The 18,425-nt window shown below is 37.2% G+C and overlaps 1 protein-coding gene across 1 annotated transcript in view; it reads left to right on the top strand.

Annotated features, from left to right (window-relative positions):
• FNTA (farnesyltransferase, CAAX box, alpha) overlaps window positions 1–15,329 on the top strand; it is a 34,412-nt gene extending 19,083 nt beyond the window's left edge. Inside the window, exons 6-9 of the mRNA XM_049865955.1 lie at window positions 3,938–4,086; window positions 9,549–9,611; window positions 12,903–13,074; window positions 13,573–15,329. Coding sequence (XP_049721912.1) covers window positions 3,938–4,086; window positions 9,549–9,611; window positions 12,903–13,074; window positions 13,573–13,695 — 507 coding nt within the window. The 3' untranslated portion in view covers window positions 13,696–15,329. The remainder of the gene's footprint in view (window positions 1–3,937; window positions 4,087–9,548; window positions 9,612–12,902; window positions 13,075–13,572) is intronic.
• The last annotated feature ends 3,096 nt before the right edge of the window (window positions 15,330–18,425 follow it).

Here is an 18,425-nt window from a genome sequence, read left to right as displayed (position 1 = left end):
GCCTATTACATATTAATGCTTTTGCAGAGATAGACTTTGGAGTATGATTATACAATGACTGTTATGTATTTTATTTCTACCCACATGTTAAAATTTTATGCTAAAATCTGAATAGAAGAGAATAGTTACAACTCCTACTCTGGACATTTTATTTATTCTAGCAAACAATTCCAGTGTTGTTTCTTGTAAATATTTTCCAGTGATTGCTACTTTCTGCACTATTTATTATACCATGAGCATTTCACCAAAAATTGTATTCCTTAAAATTTTTAACTTTTCCAAATTTGATAAAAGGGATATATTTTCTAAAGGTATTCAGTTGTTTTACTTTTTATGAAAAATTTAATCATATAAAAGTAAACATAATATACTGTCATTGTTGTTAGTTACCATCAAGTCTATTCTAACTCATCGTAAGACTAGAACTGAACTCCCTAGGGCTTTCAACGCTGTGACCTTGCAGAAACAGATCACCAGGCCTGGATTCCCAGGTGCTTCTGCGTGGGTTTGAACTGCCAACCTTTCAGCTAGTAGTCAAGCACTTAACTGTTTACGCCATCAAAGGACCTACATGATACATATACACACACCTATGTTTTTTTTTTTTTATGTACCTACCAAAACAGCTTTAAAAAAATAGAACATTACCAATACCTTTGAAAGGCATTCCCCCAGTATTTTCCTTCCTAAAACTGTCATAAAAGGTTGCCATGAAAAAGGGTTCTAAAATATCCCTTAGTTGTGTTGTAGCTTATAAGTTTCAATAAATGAGGTGCACAGAATTTTTTCCCTTATTTTCATATTTAATATTTTGTGGTATCATATATTCAAACATAATTCAGCTTTTAAAAGATAAAACTAATTTCAACTTTAATGGGGGCAAATGAATTCTGGAAACTGAAGAGAATCTATAATTTTTTATGCACTAAATAAGGAAATAACTTGCCCAAGGTGGAAAGTGGGAAATATATACATTCTTGAATTCATGTAAGCCAGCAGTTCTCAGTCCGAGGTGATTGTGCCCCCAGAGGATTTTGACAATGTCTGGAGACATTTTTAGTTGTCACAACTTGGGGCCTAATGCTACTGCATATAGTGCAGAGAGACCAAGGATGCTACAAAATATTATATAATGCACAGGACAGCCCCTACAACAAAGAATTATCCAGCCCAATGTCCGTAGTACGAAGGCTGATAAAACCTGGCATCAGTCAGTGAAAGCTGTGCCTGTATTCCATGTGGAAAGCTGTGTTTTAATATTTCAGTTGCTTTCAGTGAGGATTTAACGAATTCATTGTATCGTGAATACTTTTAATGGGAATATGGGAAGTTCTATACATTTAGAAATGTGAGAGAATTTTAGTTTTAAGCATTCTTAAATACCTGGCCTGTGTGTTCTTTGGCATTGATACTTAAAGTTAGCCCTTACTAGTGGTTGGAAACCCTATGGGGCAGTTCTACTCTGTTGTATAGGGTTGCTATGAGTCAAAATCGACTCGACGGCACCTAACAGCAATAATAGTTCATCTTAAGGGAAGAAGTGAAGGATCCTTTAATTTTTTTTTCCCCAGTTAACCACAGATTTGATGTATTTTATATGTTTTCATTTATGTAAAATACGATAGAATAAATTACTTAAAGATGAAATAAAAACATACACACACATACATATACTCAGCAATCAAAAAGAACGGCCTGTTAATGCATGCAACAACTTAGATGGCTCTCAAAGGCATTAGAAAAGACCAATCTCAAAACTTTTCATACTGTATGATTCCATTTATATAACACTCTAGAAGTGTCAAAATTATAGAGACGGAAAACAGATAGGTGGTTGCCAAGAGTTAGAGGAGTGGTGTGAACATAAAGGGCAGCACGAGACAGTTTCTTTGTGAGAATGGAACCATTCTGTGTCCTGATTGTGGTGGTGGTTACATGAATCTGTACATGGGATAAACACACACACACAAATGAATGCATGTAAAAAGTGATGAAATCTGAATAAGGCCTATAGTTAACAATATTGTACCAATGTCATTTTCCAGGTTTGGGGATTGAAAGATGTTACCACTGGGGGAAGCTGAGTGAAGGGTACACAGGACTCTACTATTTTTGTAACTTCCTATGAGTTTGTAATTATCACACACAAAAAAAATTTTTTAAACACATATAAAACATAAACCCAATTTTTTTATTACAAGATTAAGCAGACATAAAATTACTCTGTCAAACTGCCAGAAAAACTTCTAAATACTTTATTTCTGCACTTACCGTCTTGTAGCCTAACTGTTTAAGGACAGGCACCTATCAGTGGCCCGTGCAAGTATCACTGAGCTATACTACTTATCAGCATGTGGGAATTTTCACAAGAATGTATATTCCTTAATGTATTCGTTTTTATTATTACCTGTAAAACCTAGGACTATCATACTGTAGTTCTTACTTTTATCAAATAAAAAATATAACTCAGTTATTTATTATCACCTGTAAAACTTAGGGCTATCATACTGTAGTTCTAACTTTTATCAAATAAAAAATATAACTCAGTTACCTTTTTTTTAAGCCAAAGTCTTCAACTTTTGCAGCATTTGAAAGCTAACCATTCTACCCCTTTTTCAAATTGTTGGCTCTTACCCCCCCACCATAATTTTTTTTTATTTAAACAGCTTTATAATGTAAAATTTTATATCCAAAATGAAATTGTGTGTACCTGTTTCATCACATGTATTTTGATGTGATTTTTATCATTATGTGCATTTTTTAATCTGCCTGTTTACTAAATATTGTATATACTTTTGTTTCTCTGCTGTCTTCACGTGATATGTAAAGGCTTCGTGTATTGTCACATCAGATCAGTGTGCTGTACTGTAGTTAATCATTCTCTTACTAATGAGTTTGTACCGTTTTTTCCTCCTAAATTTTCAACATAAACAAATGCATAAGCATTTAGGTAGATACGGGGTTCTTTTTGCTTGTTTTTTCTTTTGAGCTAGTTCAGAATTATTCTCTGGTGAGATAGGGTGAACGTGCCTCTTGGTATCTAAATTGTTCTTCGAGAACATTGTACCGAATTACAGGCCACTTTTTTTGCTGCTGATGAAGGAGCCCTGGTGGTACAGTGCTTAAGAGCTCAGCTGCTAACCGAAAGGTCAGCAGTTTGAACCCACCAGCTGCTCCACAGGAGAAAGATGTGGCAGTCCGCTTCTATAAAAATTTACAGTCTTGGAAACCCTACGGGGCAGTTCTGTCCTGTGGAGTGGATTTGAGTTGGAATCCACTCGATGGCCACAGGTTTTTGTTTTGCTGCTGTCCTTCTGGGTTCCCCTCCACCCACCCCATTACCATTCCCTTTGATGATTTCTTTCCTGCTTTCTGTTGTGTTTTCCCAGGCTCTCTAGTTTTATACTCTTATCTCCCTTTCTTTCCTTGACTTGCAACTATCACGTCTCTCCAAATATGTGATAAATTCTACATCTTCGTTTCTACCTTCTTACCTTTATTTAACTTTCACACCTACTTCTCAGTTATCGACTATGCCATTATCTGACATCTTGCAACTACAACGATAGTAAAAAATCTACTATTTTGTGCATTAGCGACACCTGGCGGTAATGAACACCGAGGTACGAGGTGAGAGTAACGCTGGCTATGATGGTTAAGGATATGTGTCAACTTGGCTGGGCCATGATTCTCAGCAGTTCGGCAGTTATGTAATCCTGTCATTTGACAGTTATGTAATACTGTAGTATCTTCCATTTTGTGGTCTGATGTGGTCATCCTCCACTTTCGCATAATGCCAATTTCCACACAATGACCTGGTTTTTGGAACCTAACCATGTCGATAAGTGAGGAGTGGGTGTATTTCTTTTTTACTTACTTACTGTTTATAAGTAATAGGACATTTCCAATTGGATGTTTTGTTTTTATTTTCTTTTAGGAATTTAAACTTTGGGATAATGAATTACAGTATGTAGACCAACTTCTCAAGGAAGATGTGAGAAATAACTCTGTCTGGAACCAAAGATACTTTGTAATTTCTAACACCACTGGCTACAATGATCCTGTTTTATTGGAGAGAGAAGTCCAGTTAGTAACCTCCTTTATTTGCTTATTTATTAAAAATGTGTTTGCTTGCCTACCATGTCTTAGGCATTGGGAATACAGCAAAGGTCAAGACTGACCTGGATCCTACCCTCATTGAATGGGACAGAATACTGAGATGGAACATGTTATAATAAGTTTACTAGTAATATAGTAGACTATATTTTGTAGTGTTTTAAATTTCTTGAAATGTTACTAGAGATTGAGAAGAAATCAGAATTCATTGTGTCTAGGAAACTGTTTTACTATCTCATTAAATTTTGTTGCATTTTAGATAATAGTCCCTAGAAGCCACGTTACTCTAGTGCAGGATTTGGGGCTGGTTAATTCTTTGTCGTGGGAGGCTGGCCTGTGTGTTTTAGGATGTTTAGCAGCATCCCTGGCCTTTACATACTTTATGTCAGTAGCTTCACCCCAGTTGAGATGACCAAAATGTCCCCAGATGTTGTAGAATCACTTTCAGTTGAGAACCACTGCTCTGGTGTACAAAAGGGTGTTGTAGGAGCTAGACATTTCTGAATTGGTGAACTGGCATGAATTTATTATATCCATAAACATTAATAGCCACCTATTTTCTGATTTTGTCTATTTTGTTTCAGTGTCCAATTATATGTGAACTGTTATAGAGAGAACTATTTACTTGGACTTTGAATTAATTTTTTATAAAGCTTAATATGCTTTTTGAAAACATCTAGAAAGTTTAAAACGAGGTTATAAATTTGTGCTTCTGTTAGAGTTTAGGCCAGGCCCTAATCAAAGTAAGTGGATTAGCTCATCTTTGGATGGCTATTCAACTTTATTATTGAATGGAAAACCCTATTCGAAAAAAAAATGTAATTGTTGGATCATTTAGCAAAACAGTAATCCCTAAATACAGAGATCTGGTTACTAAAATATAATGAACTGTTGAATCTCAAGGGAAAATGTTACCACATCCTAAAATAAAACAGAAGCTTAAAGAAAAAAAAATTATATGTGAACTGATAAACCATTTTACAATTAGAATATGCTCGTTGTTTTTAAAGCCTGATTAGATTGTAGTCATAGTTTTAGTTATAAAAGTTGTTTTTAACAACTCCTGAGGAGAGCTGATTTTTATGGGGTATCTGCCTTTCATCCCCCTTGCCCTCACTTTTGCTTTGATCGGGGCAACTCAGTCTACTTTTATCAGTTCTGTATAGGGCTCTGGAGCCCTGATGGCGCAGTGGTTAAGAGCACGGCTGCTAACCAAAAAGGTTGGCAGTTCAAATCTACCAGCTGCTGTGGGGCAGTTCAGCTCTGTCCTATAGGGTCACGATAAGTCAGAATCCACTCAACGGCAACAGGTTTGTTTGGGTTTTTTGTTTTGGTTATATAGGATTCTGGTAATTTAAGTTTGAAAGAAAAGTCTGTTACTCTCCTGCATTAACTCTTCTCCAGGCTTACACCTGGAGCAGAAACATAGCCCTCAACCATACCTTATGCTTGCTTTCTTTCCACTGTATTACTGTCCAAAGCTGCACTGTCCAATACAATAGCCACTAGCCACCCATGGCTATTTAAATTAACTAAAGTCATATAAAATTAAAAATTCATTCCCCAGTTGCATTAGTCACATTTCAGGTGCTCAGTAACCTCATGTGGCCATTGACAGCCGTATTGGACATCACAGATAGAGAACACTTCTGTCATCACAGGAAGTTCTTTCGGATGATGTGCTCTAAAGAGTCAGTGTGATAACTCACTGAATTATGTTATCATTCTTAATCAAACCTAAATACAGGGATTTAAGCAGAGAAAATCCAGACCGAGTCACCCAGCACTCTGTTATTTGTTGGTGTTCTGTTGTGAGGATTAAAAAAGTAGTCGAAAGGAAAGGAAAGCAAAGCATTGTCCTTTAGAAAGCTCAGTAGCTTTCTTGCCAAAAGGTAGATGCTTCAGGTTATTCTACCATAAAAAAATAGGACTAATAAAATATTAGAATACCAAATATGAAGAAGTTGCAAAATGCAAGTGTCTCTTTATTTTAAAAAATAGCTTTATTGAGATATAATTCACATACCATACAATTCACGCATTCAAAGTGGTTTTTAGTATATTCACAGATAAGTTCAACCATTACCACAGTCAATTTTAGAACATTTTCATCATCTCAGAAAGAATCCCCAAACCTGTTAGCCGTCACGCCTCTGTTCCCACATCCTCCCCTTCCTCCTCAGCCCTAAACAACCATTAACCTGCTTTCTGTCTCTGTATGTTTCTGTGTTCTGGACTTCCATCTGAATGGAATTATACAGTATGTGATCTTTTGTGACTGGTTTCTTTCACTTAGTGTGATGTTTCTGGAGTTCATTCATGTTGTACCATGTGTCAGTATTTCATTCTTTTTTTTTTTTTTTAATGTATTTTGTTTTTGTTGTGGAGAATATACACAGCAGAACATACACCAATTCAACAATTTCTACACATACAATTCGGTGGCATTTATTCCTTTTTATGACTGGATAAGACTCCATTGTATGGTTATACCACATGATATTTATCCGGTTGTCAGGTGATGAGCGTTGGGGTTGTTTCTGCCTTGGGCTGTTAGGAATAATGCTGCTGTAAGCATTTGTGTCCAGGTTTTTGTGTGGGCATATATTTTCATTTCTTTGGGATATAGACCCCTGCACGGACTTTCTAGATCATATAGCAGCTTTATGGTTAACTCTTTAGGGAACTGCCAGACCGTTTGCCAAAGCAACTGCACCATCTCACGTTCCCACAAGCAGTTCATGGAGGTCCCTGGTTCTCTGTCCTGCCCTTGCAGTGTCTCATTGTGGTTTTGATTTGCATTCGTCTGAGGACTAATGATGTGGCGCATCCTGTCCTGTGCTTATTAACCATTTGTATTCCTTCTTTGAAGAAGTCTATTCAGATCCTTTTAATTGGTTACTTGTCTTTTTATTATTGAGTTGTGAGAGTTCTTTACATGTCCTAGATATGAGTCTCTTGTCATATATGTGATTTACAAATACTTTCTACCATTCTGTGGGTTGTCTTTTCATATTCTTGATAGTATCCTTTGAAGGACAAAAATTTTTCATTTTGGTGTGTGTTCTTGTTAGGTACCATCAAGTTAGCTCCGACTCATAGCAGCCCTGTGTACCACAGAACACAACACTGTCCGGTCCTGCACCATCCTTACAGTTTTGATGAAGTCCAGTTTATCTACTTTTTCTTTAGTTGTTTATGCTTTTGGTATCATATGTAAGACTCCTTTGTCAAATCCTAGGTTATGAAGATCACCCTAATGTTTTTTCTGTAAGTTTTATAGTTTTTGCTCTTACAATGAGGTCTTTGATCTATTTTGAGTTAATTTTCATATATAGTGTGAGGTAAGGCTCCAACTTCTTTCTTTTACATGTTGTCTCAACATGTTCCAGTTGTCTCAACACCGTTTGTTAAAAAGACTATTCTTTCCTTATTGAATGATGTTGAAAATCAGTTGATCATAGATGTAGGGGTTTATTTCTAGACCCTCAGTTCAATTCCATTGAGCTGTATGTCTGTCCTCATGGCACAACCACATTGTTTTGATTACCATTGCTTTGTAGTAAGTTGAAATCAGGAAGCATGGGGCTTCCTCCTTTATTCATCTTTTTCAAGATTGTTTCGGCTATTCTGGATTCCATGCAGTTCCATATGAATTTTAGAATCAGTTTGTCAGTTTATATGAAGAAGTCAGCTGGGATTCTGACAGGGATTGCATTGAATCTGTAGGTCAGCTGGGGGAAGTATTGTGGTCTTAACTATGTTAAGTCTTCTGGTCCATGAACATGTGATATGTTTCCATTTATTTACATCTTCTTTAGTTTCTTTCAGAAGTATTTTGTAGTTTTCAGAGTATAAATTTTTAACTTCTTTTGATAAATTTATTCCTAGGTACTTTATTCTTTTGATACTATTATGAATGGAATTGTTTTATTAATTTCAGTTTTGAATTGTTCATTCTAAGTATATAGGAATCCAATTGATTTTTGTGCATTGATCTTATATCCTGCAACCTTGCTAAGCTTGTTTATTAGATCTAACAGGTATTTAGTGACTTCCTTAGGATATTCTATATCCAAGATCATGCAGTCTCCAGATAGAGATGCTTTTACTCCTTATTTTCCAATCTGGATGCCTTTTATTTCCTTTTCTTGCCTAATTGCCCTGGCTAGAACCTCCAGCCCAATACTGAACAGAAGTGGCAAGAGCAGAAATACTTGTCCTTATCTTGGGGAAAATCATCTAGTCTTTCAGCAGTAAGTATGATGTTGGCTATGAGTTTTTCATAGATGCTCTTTATTAGGTTTAGGAAGTTCCCTTCTATTCCTTTTTGTTGTTGTTGTTTTTAACATGATTATGTCAGATATTTTTTCTGAGTCTATTGAGATGATTATTTGATTTTGTTTTTTCTTCTATTGATAAGATGTATTACATTAATTGATTTTTTATATTAAACTGATCTTCCATCCCTGAGATAAATCCCACTTGATCATGGTGTATAAGTCTTCTATATGTTGTTGAATTCTGTTTGCTGGTATTCTGATGAGGACTTTTGTGTCCATATTCATAAGAGATACTGGTCTGTTCTTATTTTCTTTTTCTGTGAGAAGTTGTATTTTCTTGTGGGGTCTTTGTCTAGTTTTGGTATCAAGGTGTAGTATTAGCTTCATAAAATGACCTGGGGGAGGTGTTCCCTCCCCTTCTATTTTTCAGAAGCATTTGTGAAGGATTTTATTAGTTCTTCTTTGAATGTTTTCATTGTGAAAATTTATTGGTAGATTACTGATTCAGTCTCTGCTTGTTATAGGTCTATTTAGTTTGTTTCTTTGTGAGTTAGTTTTGTGTCTTTCTAAGAATTTGTCCATTTCATTTATCTAATTTGGCTTATAACTATCCAGAGTATTCCTTTATAACCCTTTTTATTTCTTTCATTTCTGATTCTAGTAATTTGATTCTTCTTTGTCATAGTTCCTAACATTATGTAGTTGTCCTTTTTCAGTAACTTAAGACTTTTCCAGGCATAAGTAGATCTTAGACTTTTTTTCCACAGGGTTGCTTTACCACTAAAAGGAAAGCCTCCTTGTTATAGCTTACCTTTCCTTCAAAGGGAACTCCTCAATTAAAGAAAATCTTCCAGGTTAATTTATTTTCCTATCATCAATTGAAGCCTTTAGATTGGTTAAGTGTCCTCCCCTAGAATTGGATACAAATAGATAGGAGGGTGGAACTGTGCGAATAAGATTGACAGCTCCAGACAAAGGGGATTCTGTAATTTAAATATCACCCAGAGAGACGCAAAGTCCATTAAAAGAGGTAAGTGAAGACTGAGACAAGTGAAAGTACAAGTGCAAGCTGTAACACAATTTCGTTAAACTATTTACATAGACGGCTTTTTTTAAAATTATACACACATTTGTATTTTTTTCTTACAGATACACTCTGGAAATGATCAAACTAGTACCCCACAATGAAAGCGCATGGAACTATTTGAAAGGGTAAGAGGTTGTTTTTGCTTATGTTATATATATAAAACAAACAAGCTGCAAATTTGATGCATTGTAGAATACGTTGCATAATCTTCCAAAAAAATACTAAAAATTTTTCCAGTTTTCTGGATCTGACAGAAGTGTAAAGTGTTGTGGTCACTCCCAAGAACAGCATTCTCTGCCCTGCTCTTCTTCTCTCCATGAGTGAACAATAATGCGGTTTTAGTTGTATTTATGCATCTGGTCGGCTTTATGTCAAAGAAGAAAATATCCACACTCAGTTTCTGTTTAGTTCAGGAACACAGTAAGGCAAGGTAGACTGTTTACAAACAGATCGCACAGGTGGATAGCCCACTTTTCTGTTTTCCTTTCTAGAGATCTTCTATTACAAGTCTCACTCCTTAAATAGAAAAGACTTCACTTGCCTCAACATTGACATACCCAGGCTCTTCATCAAATATAGAGTCTCCCAAAGAAACTAGGTCCAAAGAGCACAAAGAATACAGCCCAGTTACACTGGAGATGTGTCAGGGTTCGGGGCGTATAAAATCTGGAGATAAGGAACCGCCTCCCCAGAAATGGGAGCTACTGTCCTGTTGAGGTGTTTTTTCCTTCACTTTTTAATATTAAGAAGATGATTTCTTTTTTGTTGTTCTAATTTTTATGTTTGCAGTTTGAGTTGTGAATGATTACTTTGATAGTTTTTTTAACCAATTTTACTCAGTTCTTAATTATTCATGACAAAGTTCGCATATAATCTAAACTTTCATTTAATTGCAGCCTCATTAATTCACTTGGGAAATAAACAGCTGTTACATGGTAGGCCTAGGTACTTGTTGAAAAATTCTTGCAGTCAAGGTGCTCATTCTCTAGTGAGAAATATAGACAGTTAAATTTATGAGCACTGCTCCCTGAAGGATCAGGAGAGCAGTGGGATGCAGACCTCAAATCCTCATAAAAAGACCAAACTTAATGGTCTGACTGAGACTAGAAGGACCCCGGAGGTCCTGGTTCCCAGACCTTCTGTTAGCCCAAGAGAGGAACCATTCCCAAAGCTAACTCTTCAGACAGTGATTGGCCTGGACTATAAGATAGAAAATGATACTGGTAAGGAGTAAGCTTCTTGGCTCAAGTAGACACATGAGACTATGTGGGCAGCTCCTGTCTGGAGGGGAGATAAGAGGGCAGAGGGGGACAGGAGCTGGCTGAATGGACACGGGAATACAGGGTGGAGAGGAGGAGTGTCTCATTAGGGGGAGAGCAGCTAGGAGTATATAGCAAGGTGTATGTAAATTTTTATATGAGAGACTGACTTGATTTGTAAACTTTCGCTTAAAGCACAATAAAAACTTTTTTAAAAATTATGAGCACCGCAATGCATAATAGTCTTTGGGAACAGAAACAAGAGCTTAGAAGTATAATAAGTTGGAGTTCACAAAGCAAAGGAATACCTAAAGGGAAACTAATTTGGCTGGTGAAAAAGAAGACGACAAGTTCAGTTTTAGACATTTTAAAGTGAATTCAATGTATATGAGACATCTTGCAACAGTGGTTGGGGCTAAAGGTACAGGTTTGAGAATCAGCATTATATAGGTGGTAGTTGCTTCATAGGTGTAGAGGAAAATGCCCAGGAATAGAAGAGAAGAAAGACATGGAGAGCATGAACATTTGCAGGGCAGGTGGAGTCAGTGGCATCATAGAGGAACAGCCAGAGGAGTAATGAAGACATCAGTTGAGAGCGAAGTGATAGAAGCCAAGAAAAAAGAGGTGGGGAGTAATAACTGTCAGATGCCATAGATACGTCAAAAAAGGACTTCGTGGCCAATGCATTTATCCATTAAGAGGTTGACAGTGACCTTAGTGGAAGCTATTTCAGTGAAGTTATGAGATGACAGGAAGGTGGTTTTCAGTAGATGGAGAAGTGATAGGGAAAGATAGATTTAGAGACAGTAAGTGTAACGATCCATTGAAAAGTGTGACTGTGAAGAGGAGAGAGAAACCAATAGCTGCTACGAGGAAAATGATTAAAGATGCCTTTTGTTGGTTTTTCTTTTAAGATGGGAGAGACAATTCTGTGTACGAAGGATGGGGCAAGGAAGGGGAAAGGCCTAAAGTAAGAAAAGGGTTGGACTCTAGAGCACAAGTGAAAGATGTTTGACAGAAGAGAGCCCTCTTTTTCTAAAATGACAAGAAAGGACAGAGAGAATCCAGTTAAGTTTATAGTTCAGGGATTAAGTTATTTATGTATTCCCGTAGGAAATGCCAATCTATCACCTTTCTAAGCCCTTTTCTGTTCCCATAGAATATTGTACATCGCAATGCTTACATTAACACCATTTAATTTTCTGCATTCCTCAGTAGAAAGTGAACTCCTTAATTGTAAAGATGTTTCAAAATAACAGTGCCTGGGTCTAGCACATGGGGCCCTGGTGATGCAATGGTTAAGGTCGGCAGTTTCCAGCCGCTCCTTGGAAACCTTGTGGGGCGGTTCTACTCTGTAGGGTCGCTATGAGTCAGAATCAACTTGACAGCTACAGGTTTGATTTTGGTTTAGGTCTAGCATGTAATAGATGTAAAATTAATGTTTGAAAATTCTAATTAATCTATGAAATAGAAAGCACGGTTGTTTGTCGAGAGGAAAGCATAAGAATTTGGAGGGCTTTAGACTTGATTAAGGCTTCTTTCCACACCAAGCTGTATCAGAACTGCTAGTAAACAATTTCGAATTAAAAGGTAAAAAGTGTCAACATGCTTAGTGTAGCTAGTGAGGGTTTTTGTTTTTTTTTTCTTGAAAGTGTACGGTTTTTAAAAATCAACCATACTATCATTATCCCACTTAAAACCATTGACGAAGAATTCCTGAGTATTAGAAAATATCTAGTCAGCGTTTAGATTTCCCTGATTGTCTTATAAATGGATCAAGATCCAGATAATTGTCCACCTGTTGCATTGGTTGATAAATCTCTTAATATGTGTGTTCATCTTTCCCTTTTTTCCTTCCCTGTTACACATTTGTCTGATAGAATATTCCGTATCCTGGATGTTTTAGCCAGTGTTTTAAATGGGTGCTCCTTCTCCTCTTTTAGATCCTCAGAGAGAAGAGAGACTTCTTGCTTTTCTGTGTTCAAAATGGGCCAGAGCCAAGAAACAGTCTCTAAATTGAGTGGACATGTACTTTAGATCACTTCAGAATAGGTCTCCTTTTCTTGCTTGTGTTTCAGGGGTCATCTTTTCTTGTTCTTTCAACTATTTCTTTTCTTAAGTCCTCTTTCTTCGCAAAATTGAGTGTAATTTTTTTAGAATTTTGCAGGATCGTGGCCTTTCCAGATATCCCAATCTGTTAAATCAATTACTTGATTTACAACCAAGTCACAGTTCTCCCTACCTAATTGCCTTTCTTGTGGATATCTATGAAGACATGCTAGAAAACCAATGTGACAACAAGGAGGACATTCTTAATAAAGCATTAGAGGTAAGCTAGTGGAACTCAGTGCTTTTCTTTTCGCTATCTCAGAATTGGGTCTGCCTGGTGTCACTATAGGGTCGCTATGAGTTGGAATCGACTCGATGGCACTGGGGGTGGGGGTGCCACTCAAGGAAACCCTGGTGGTATAGTGGTTAAGAGTTAAGCTGCTAACCAAAAGATTGGCAGTTTGAATCCATGAGGCACTCCTTGGAAACCTTATAGGGGCAGTTCTGCTCTGTCCTGTAGGGTCACTATGAGTCTGAATCGACTCGATGGCAGTGGGTTTGGTTTCTTTGGTTTTGGTGTCACTGAAAACCATGCCCTTTTTCATCATAGTTACTCAGAATTCAGTGCAGAGCTATTTCTACCATTCAGGGTAGATGTGAAGATAGCAGTGCATCTCACTCGGACATGATCTGAGTTAAGCTGTATTGCCTCTAAGGCATTTGCTGTAGAGTTTGTATTGCACGTTTACTTTAATGAACTTTTCTTTTTCATTTTCAGTTGTGCGAAATCCTAGCTAAAGAAAAGGACACTATAAGAAAGGAATATTGGAGATATATCGGAAGATCCCTTCAGAGCAAACACAGCACAGAAAGTGACCGACCAGCAAACACAAAGCAATAACACCATCCAGGAGAACTTGATGGAATGCCTTTATTATTTAAGGGACTCCAATGAGGAGTTTAAAACTAGAGCGATCATTCCCTTTGCTTGTATTGGGAATAAAAAAAATAAAATTTTATTTATTCCCTCTGCACAGTAAAATGTGCACTGCACAGGTATCGCTTTTTAACAAGAACTAGGTGCACTGCTCTTTGGGCGCTGCTGCTATTCAGACTAGCTCTAAGTCATTTGATTCTTTCAAAGCAGAGTAACAGAAGGGGAGGATGTCCCATAAAGGAACTTTTGTAGTCTTACCAGCCTTTAATCTAATCTCTTAGCATCAGCTCCTCCCTAAACAACGGCGTACGTGTCAGGGTTTGCAGCAGTAATAACTGCAGGTAACTTGTATGTGATGAATACGCGGTAACTTAAATGTAGGTTCAGTAAGCAGGGGATGCACTCGTCACACGAGAGCTGCTACGCAGCACTGACAGTATCTTGCTATCATTATAACCAACTAATGCCAAAAGAATGGTTTTGTAATAAAAGTATAGCTGTATCTAAAAACAGTGCTATAGTAGTTTGATTTTTTTTAAAACAGCATTTAACTGTATACAAGGGACGTTGTCCCAGCTTTGAAAAGCAATAGAGGAAGAAAATATTGCTTAAAAACTGTAGAAACCAGAGGTATGATTGTGCTGATGGAAATATTAAAATGTGAATTGGTTAGAGTTCTTGACTGCAAGCAACAGAATCCACTCAAGGTAGTTTAAACCCCAAGGGTTTGGTAAGGATAGACAGTAGTCCCCCCTTATCCACGGTTTCAGTTACATTTCGTCAGCTGTGGTCCGAACATGTTAAATGAGTAGCCTGATGAAATCTCACACTGTCCCTCTCCCTCCTGCTTGGGGACTACATTCACTTAACTTTATTACACTATATTGTTATAATTGTTCTATTTATTAGTGCTTGTTGTTAATCTCTTACTGTGCCTGATTTATAAATAAGACTATCATATGTATATGGGACAAAACATAGTATATATAAGGTTGGGTACTATCCGTGTCTTAGGCATCCACAAGGGGTCTTGGAACATCTCCCCCAAGAATAAGGGGGGACTATTGTAGATAGCCCACAGAATAACTGGTTGATCTTCCAGAAGAACACCCCAAAACCATACTAATTGAATTGGATCATCAAGTTGCTGCTGCCTGTGCCAGGACCAGGAAACTGCTGAATCAGGAAGCCACAGCCCTGGCTGCCAGCTCCAGGACTGCCACCGCTGCCATGTTCCCTGTGAGCACATCTGTTTCTCTCCCCATGTCATCCCGTCCCAAGTGCAGACTCAGTTTAGCACATCTGATTGGTAGAACCTAAATGACATCTAACACTCTTAACTGCAAATGAATCTAGGAAATGTTACAGCTATCTTAGCCTCTTGGCATGCTGGGGTAGGTGCCGAGCAAGCTAATTTGTTGTATCTGCATACAACTAAATCTCACCAGTAAAGACTTTTTCTTCAATATTCAAAGCACCAAACTACGACTAAAGAAATTGTATCCAGTAGAATAATCCTCTCTTCTCAAAACTAATTAGGAAATAACAATATTTTAATTCTTTCTAGAGAAAACGTATTTGGGGGAAGGATGATTTTTAACATTTTACATGTTTTTTCTGCTTTTAGATTCCAGACATCTCTGATTTTATGTTTGCAATTGCCATAAAATGTCATCCTCATGTGGACAATTTATTAATTTACATGGAGAAATATAACAGTGAGGCAGACCGAACAAATGCATCAATCAGCCTAGCTGCTGGTATTTTCTGCCCAAAGTTGAAATCTGTGGCAAGTCATTCATCAAAAGATTGCTTAGTGAGCCTGGAATCAGCCGAGGTGGCTTCATGATCTAAGTGTGTAAGGATTTTAAGCTGTGATAGCCTAATGAGGGCCATCTTCTCATGGGGCAACTGGGTACATGAACCTGGCAGCGCATGCCTTTTCTTGGTCCAGCGGTTCTCGCTCGAAGTGTCTGTGTAGGGTTCTGGGAGTTCAAAACTCCTTCCCTAGTAACTATCGCTGTGTTGCTGTTTGCACTGCAGGTGCAAGAACAATGGTGGGAAAACTGCTGGCCACTTAGTGTAAACAGTGGTCCTTGGTGGGCATTGTATTCTTCACGGCCATGCAGTCACTTAAGAATGTCCTTGATGAACTAGTAATTATGTATTCTGTTCTCAGCCTATCTGCAATATTCTGTGTGATTGTGTAAGCTCTAGGCTGAACAGGCCACTTTTTCCATGAAACACCATTTTTGCATGATAAAACCAAACTGACAAACTTAGGTAGCTGGATACATTTTCTTCAGCAGGATTGAAATGAGCCTGTCCTGCAAGGAAAACGACTGTTTTTAACGATAAAATTAGAGCTTTCAAGTGAAAATTTTGATCTGCAACTGTGAGCTTGACAGCTTCCTAATACCTACAGAGCTTTCTAATGAGGTTGGTGGTGATAGTAGTGAATGCAATTTTTTGATGATACATGATTGAACGTGTCAGTGGAAGATCTGCATAACTCAGTTAACCAATATTTTCCAAATGACCAACCTATGATGTTACAGTATCATACATGAATAAAAGACCCATTCAAAATACAAGATGAAGTAGCACAAAAAGTTCATTGATATGGTTGCAAGTGATACATTGCGACTAACCTTTAAGAACCATTTGTTAAATTTTCATGAGTATCAAAGAAATCCAAAATTTTATGAGAAAGCTATTAAAAATACTCCCAACTGTCTACGTGAGGTCTGATTTTCTTCATGTAGCTCAACCAGAACAACAGATTCCAATAGACTGCAGTAGATATGATCCAGATATCTTCTATTAAGTCAGACTAAGGGATTTGCACAAATGTGAAGCAATGCTGTTTTTCTAATTTTTTATTGAGAAAATGTTCTCATAAAAGGTGTTTTTGTTAACACGTAATGAGTTTATAGTTTTTAATGAATTTTTTTAATCTCTCAATTTTAATTTCATATGGTAAATACCAATAGATATTTGCCATATAAACAAAAGTTGGGGTTAGAACAGTAAAACACCATCTCTGCCCTCCGAGACCTCAATTTTGAGAGACACCAATGGAACGTTCCTTACCTCAGTACTCTCAGAGATGCTGTATTGGCTATACAAAAAAATACTGTTTGGGAACACAAGCAGGAGGGATTATCTGCCTGATGGAGTCAGGGAGGAGTTCACAAAGGAGGACAAATTTGACTAGTTACATTCTTTCTCTTTTTTTTTTAATTGTGCATTAGGTGAAAGTTTACAGAGCACGTTAGGTTCCCATTGGATGGTTTGTACATAAAGTGTTTCAAGGCCTTCGTTTCATGCCCCACAATGTGTCAGCACTCTCCCCATTTCCACCCGGGGTTCTGGGTTTCCTTTTGTCCTGATTTTCTACCCCTTCCTGCCTTCCATCTTTGCTTTTGGGCAAAAAATGCCCTTTTGGTCTCCCTATGATTGATTGTTCTAAGGAGCACGTTTCTCTTGGGTGTTTGTTTATGGGCTTGTCTGTTTGGCTGGACGATGGTCTCCAGGAATGGCTTCAATTCCAGGTCAGAAGGGTGTCTTAGGGCCATAGTCTTGGGGATTCCTCCAGTCTCTGTCAGACTAGTAAGTCTGGTCCGTTTTGTGGATTTGATTTTTTATTCTACAGTTTTCTCCTGCTCAGTCTGGGACCTTCCGTTGTGATCCCAGACTAGTTACATTCTTTAATGAGGTCTTAAACTCAGTGTAATATAATTGGTTGTATCTGAAATATTAACTTATACATTAGCAAAGGAGTCCAGAACATTTCCTTCTGGAAGTAATGTTACATAAGTCGGTATTTTTCAAAAGGTTGTACCCCTTTTAATGGGTAGTTAAATTAAGTCAGTGAGTCTTAACCAGCACTTTTTAAAAATGAAATGCAGTGGAGTATTTTTAATTTCATTGAATTCTGCTGATTTAATTATTTCTTTCCTTCTACTTAATTTGAGTTTGTTTTGCTCTTTTCTAGTTGTTTAGGGTGGAAGCTTAGATTACTGATTTGAGGCCTTTTTTCTTTTCTAATAAGTAATACTATAAATTTCTCCATAAGTACTGTATTAGCTGCATCTCACTAATTTTGATAAATTGTATTTCCATTTTCAGTAAGTTCAAAATATTTTCTAATTTCCCTCATTTAGACTTCCTCCCTGACCTATGGAATATTTAGACGTGTAGTGTTTAATTGGCAGGTGTTTGGAAATTTTCCTATTGTTGGCTTTTTTTGTTTGTTTTTCATGATTGCTCTAGGGAATACAAAACACATTTAATTTTTGCAGTCTATTTAGAATCAATATTTTATCACTTAAATTGGCATGTAGAAACCTGGCCACCAGATAGTCTCCTTACCCTTTACGCTATCGTTGTGTATTATATTATATCTACATATTTTGAAATCTGGAAACCCTGGTGGCGTAGTGGTTAAGTGCTACAGCCGCTAACCAAAGGGTCAGCAGTTCGAATCTGCCAGGTGCTCCTTGGAAACTCTATGGGGCAGTTCTACCCTGTCCTATAGGATCTCTATGAGTCGGAATCGACTCGATGGCACTGGGCTTTTGGTTTTTGGTTTATATTGAAATCCATATCAGACAATTTTATACATTTTGCATTCAACCACCAAACATTTTTTAAAGAATTCAGGAGAAGAGTAGTCTATTATATTTATCCAG

This window comes from Elephas maximus, chromosome 22 (genome assembly GCF_024166365.1).
Source record: "Elephas maximus indicus isolate mEleMax1 chromosome 22, mEleMax1 primary haplotype, whole genome shotgun sequence".
Classification (NCBI taxonomy): Eukaryota; Metazoa; Chordata; class Mammalia; order Proboscidea; family Elephantidae; genus Elephas; species Elephas maximus.
Note: the sequence above shows the minus strand (reverse complement) of the source record. Positions and strands in the feature narration are given on the sequence as shown.